We start from the raw sequence: 5000 nt of genomic DNA on the forward strand, positions 1-5000 counted from the left end.
CGGGGCATAGTCTGGCAAAGCCAATCAATCCTGCAATATAATCATTTCAGAGGAATGTGAAGTTTGATGTACTATGTGATGTAACATGTTCCATGACAGTGGCTGGGGATCTGGGCCATATGTTCTAAAACAAGATCTGTAAAAGATATGCAATTCTTTACATGTTACTATATCATGTGCCCAGAACACGCAGTTCTATCCGTGTTCTAGAACTTCCAGCTCTATCCTGTGTTCTAGAACATGCAGCTGAATCCGGTGTTCTGCTATACCTTTCATCTTGATGTGCAGCTCTCCCAGCAGAATCTCCAGCTCCCCCTCCATCACTGCCATGTCCTGAACAGAGAGGACAAGTGGGACTTACTACTGACAGTCAGACAGACGGTCCGACAGACAGAGGGAGATTTCTGATGTGTACTGGTTTGTAGCAGTGTATTGTTATGTACAGGTGTGTTTTGGGGTCCGCTGAAGGTGTGCAGGTGTGTAGATATGTCTTGTGGTGTTAAGACAGTTCTATGTAGGAGTGTGTAGTGGTGTGTAGATGTGTGTTGTGGCGTGTAGGAGTGTGTAGTGGTGTGTAGATGTGTGTTGTGGCGTGTAGGAGTGTGTAGTGGTGTGTAGATGTGTGTTGTGGCGTGTAGGAGTGTTTAGTGGTTTGTACATGTGTGTTGTGGCGTGTAGGAGTGTGTAGTGGTGTGTAGATGTGTGTTGTGGCGTGTTGGAGTGTGTAGTGCATGTCCATCACCTGCAGACTGTGTCTGTGGTTGCGGCTGAGTTCCAGCAGACTGTCTCTGGAGGCTCTAGAGGAGGGGGAGAGGGAGAAGGCTCTCTTCATGTTGACGGCTCCCTCGCAGAGACGTCTCTGGAGGCAGTAGGTCTCGTACAGCTCCTCCACCTTCAGCAGGACACAGCAGCCAGCACACGTCACCTCAGAGAGCCGTCACACCACACGTCGAGACGTTGGTCTGACGCTGGGGCTACCGACCAGTGTCACACCCCAGAGACCTCCAGCTCTCCGACAGTGTGTGTGTGTGTGTGTGTGTGTGTGTGTTTGTGGGGGGGGGGGGGGTTACCTTGCTGATGTGGAACTCCAGTCTGCGGATGAACCTCTCCTGGGCCCTGATCTCCTGACAGAGGGAAGGATCCCAGCGTTTCACGGTTAGGAAATGAGAGCTGAAACTGGGAAAAGACCGGAAGGACGTGCTGTTGGCCGATGTGTTGTACCTACCTTCTCCAGGTCATACAGGAAAGCCTGAGAACAAAGGATGTCATGTTATCTGACCACACTCACTCTGGCTAGATCCAGATCCTGATGTTTCTCATTCTGCAACATGGCAGATGGTGCGCTCACCAGCCTGGAGTTTCTCTTGGTGTCTCTCTGCTGGGCAGACAGGAAGTCCATCTCAGCCTGATGTTCCTCCAGGTACTCTCTGAGGACCACACAGACTCCATGAAGGTACTAATCACCATGCTTTTTATTTGTTTTTGTATGAGGTAAAGTGGTCACAACACAACGGTGGGTCACAATGACTGAAGGGTCACACAAGGGTTGTAGAGATGTTGAAGCACGTACTTCAGTCCCTTGCGCAGAGCCTTGAAGATCCTCTCCACCTGCTCTGGCTGTTGGCCATAGACTCCTCCGTGACCCAGCGAGAGGTGCATCCTGGGATATCTGCCCGAGGAGGCCTTGGACCTGAGGGAACTACGCACTGATGAAGTCCTGCGGGGGGAGGGGGGGGGGGGGGAACATGTCACTTGTGACTCATGTCACCTGTGCCCTCTAGGATGTGTGTCTGGCGTTGATGTATATGAAAATCAGATAACACCCAGTTCTGCAGATTTTATGTGCTAGATATCTTTCCCTGTAAGCTAGAGGCAGGGAGACAAGGATGCCGAGAGGGAGGAAGGGAGGGGGGGAGGGAGGGAGAGAGGGAGAGAGGGAGAGAGGGAGAGAGGGAGAGAGGGAGAGAGGGAGAGAGGGAGAGAGGGAGACTGGGTGGCAGATGGTCAGAGGTCCTCATGTTTCTTCATTATGATATCGTAAGGCTGGGAGAAAAGAGCTACACATGATGTCATACACACACACACACACACACTGTTCCAAAACTTCAAAGCTTCAGTATGAAGACACATGAGGACCACTGACCCTGACCCTGACCTCTGACCTCTGCCCTTCAAAAGAATAGGCTGCTTCAGTTTCCACTCTTCGTCCCTCCCCCTCCACGAACCCCCCTGTCTCTCCCTCCCCTCCGTCTGTTTAGAGCAGGAAGCACATTCCAGGGTTGTGTTCCTGTGTTATTTAGTTGACAGTCCTGCGTTCCAGTAGGGTCAGGGTTCAATCAAGGGTTTATGCTCAGTAGAGGGGGCATTAAACTGAAGGAGCTCTATTCAACACACTGTGACCTTTGACCACAAAAATATCCTCTCGCCCAAGGGTAGACGTCTGGGCTTGGTGATGGGGTTGGATCACCATGGCAACTCACCGCTGGCGTCCAGTCAGGGAGCTGAACCCTGTGAAGGATCGACTCCTCTGGATCACACTGTCCTCCGCCGGGACCTCAAACCTCAGCTTCACGGACATCCCCCTCTCCTGTCTGACATACACCACACACACACACACAACACACAGACAGACAGACAGACATACACACCACACACACACCACACACACACACACACACACGGGTCAGAACCACCACAGCTTTTCCCCATCCCTCAGAGTAAACCAGACACTTAGTCTGTCTGCTTTCAGGGTTAAACTGAAGTTGGTAAAGGTGATAAAGTGTCAGTGAGTGTGAGTGTGTGTGTGTGCGTGTGTGCGTGTGTGTGTGAAAGGGAGAGAAACAGATGGGTAAATTTTTAGTCCACCATCCAAACATACATGATCCCGGGGAGACATTAACACAGGTCTACGTGGCCTTAAGAGCCCCTGCCAGTTACAAACACACAGCCAAACACACAGCCAAACACACAGCCAAACACACAGCCAAACACACAGCCAAACACAGAGCCAAACACACAGCCAAACACACAGCCAAACACACAGCCAAACACAGAGCCAAACACAGAGCCAAACACACAGCCAAACACACAGCCAAACACACAGCCAAACACACAGCCAAACACACAGCCAAACACACAGCCAAACACACAGCCAAACACACAGCCAAACACACAGCCAAACACAGAGCCAAACACACAGCCAAACACACAGCCAAACACAGAGCCAAACACACAGCCAAACACACAGCCAAACACAGAGCCAAACACACAGCCAAACACACAGCCAAACACACAGCCAAACACACAGCCGGGGAGCTTGTCCCACTGAAGCGTGTCAGTCTAAGGATGTAGACAGCACATTCTTAATAGCACATGGCTCTTTTTTCCAACCAGCAGCTGGTGAACCCTAATCCAGAGACTGACTGGAGTAACCAGGCTCACATCTTCATCAATGCTGGTTTGTGTCTAAGTGTGTGTATGGCTGCCTTCCTCATACAGACGGGCTAAAGTAGACCAGCTCTGCCTCAAGGTCCTGCTTGGATAGATCCCTCACCAGTTCTAACCAGATCTAACCAGCTCGAACCAGCCCTCACTAGCTCTCACCAACTCTCTTCAGATCTAACCATCTCTGACCAGCTCCAACAAGCCCTCTTCAGCTGTAACAGGCTTTATCCAACCCTCAGTCTTCTGCACTGTAGACTAAAACCGATCCGGTGAGGTTATTTTAACAGAGAGGCTTCCTCAGTCTGAGTAACCAGCGAATGGCATGCTGTCAGTGTTGGGGGTAAGGGGGGGGGGGGCGGGTTGGAGGGGTTCAGGGTTGTCTGGAGCGGGCCCAGCTAACGAAGTGGGGGAGGGCAGCATAGCTGTTCACCCAGGGGACATTAGTCATGAAGGACCTTTGGCTTCCAGCAATACTTGCACACACCCTACACAGACACACAAACACACACGCACACATATACACATATATCGCGCTCCTCGCAGCTCAGAAGGAGTGCATTGTGTGTGTCAAAAGTGTGCGTGAGAGCAGACCCAGTATAGTGTGTTCTCAGAGGATGATACAGTGGGTCAGAGTTGACTGACACATAAAGGGGAACATGGGGGGGGGGGATACAGGGGCGGAGGGGAGGAGAGATGGAGCCTGGGAGGCTGCAGAGGGGAAACTGCACTCCAGAGGGCTGGTGTGTGCTCTGGGAGGGAGGGGGGAGGGGGAAGGAGGGAGGGGGCTACAGAGTGTTCCATCCCCTGTTTGTGTGTGGAGGCATGTTTTGCTGAGCCGACTGGCGAAGAACAGGGAGGAGAGAAAGAAAGAGAAGCGAAAGGAAGGGAAAGGGGGACAACAGGAGCGACAGATGGAAGCTCTTCTCCACATGGTGGCTATACATCCTCTGAGCAGTGACAGGACATTGTCACGTTCCTCTGGAACATTCACTGCCTGACAAAAGTCTGGCGGTCCCACCAATCAGAGTGTTGGCGTCTGGTCAGAAAAAGTCTTCACCAATGAAACCACACAGTTAAAACGCTATAAAAAAAGGTTGGTGTGGCTTCCCCAGACATTCAGAATGCACAGAGCCCACCACTGAGAAAAATGAAGAGAGGGAGAGAGAGAGAAAGAAAATGTTAGGAGAGAGAGAATGAGAGGAGAGAGAGAATGAGAGTGCATGGGGAAGGGGGGGTGGGCAAAATCAGTTCCTTGTGTTTCAGTCTCACGTAGGCTTGTGTATGTTAGGGAGGTACAGGGTGTGTGAGGTATGTGTGTGTGTGTGTGTGTGTGTGTGTTTACGAGGTAGAACCTCATGGTGAGCAGCTGACACGTCCACAACCAGACCCTCAGAGTTCCCCTCCACCACCTCAGGGGTCAGGGGCCACTGGTCAACGACCACCCTCCAGCCCTCCATCCAGCCCCCCATCCCTCCATCCAGCCCCCCCATCCCTCCATCCAGCCCCCCATCCCTCCATCCAGGCCTCCATCCCTCCATCCAGGCCTCCATCCCTCC

At 52.1% G+C, this 5000-nt stretch overlaps 1 protein-coding gene across 3 annotated transcripts in view; it reads right to left on the bottom strand.

The window, feature by feature from the left end:
- Window positions 1-5000, bottom strand: part of ripor3 (RIPOR family member 3) — a 19656-nt gene that overhangs the window by 7022 nt on the left and 7634 nt on the right. Inside the window, exons 2-9 of one of the 3 annotated variants that reach the window (XM_084704867.1) lie at window positions 2481-2591; window positions 1571-1717; window positions 1349-1427; window positions 1226-1249; window positions 1071-1124; window positions 743-892; window positions 270-333; window positions 1-30 (exon numbers count right to left, since the gene is read on the bottom strand). The exon at window positions 1-30 is cut by the window's left edge and continues 14 nt beyond it. In XM_084704867.1, the coding sequence (XP_084560993.1) occupies window positions 1-30; window positions 270-333; window positions 743-892; window positions 1071-1124; window positions 1226-1249; window positions 1349-1427; window positions 1571-1717; window positions 2481-2578 (646 nt within the window). In that variant the 5' untranslated portion in view covers window positions 2579-2591. Of the gene's footprint in view, window positions 31-269; window positions 334-742; window positions 893-1070; window positions 1125-1225; window positions 1250-1348; window positions 1428-1570; window positions 1718-2480; window positions 2697-5000 lie in introns of those variants that run through there. The other 2 variants (XM_084704868.1, XM_084704866.1) reach the window with 2 other exon arrangements.

The sequence above is a fragment of the Hypomesus nipponensis genome, chromosome 9 (assembly GCF_054491055.1).
Source record: "Hypomesus nipponensis isolate SF chromosome 9, ASM5449105v1, whole genome shotgun sequence".
NCBI lineage: Eukaryota > Metazoa > Chordata > Actinopteri > Osmeriformes > Osmeridae > Hypomesus > Hypomesus nipponensis.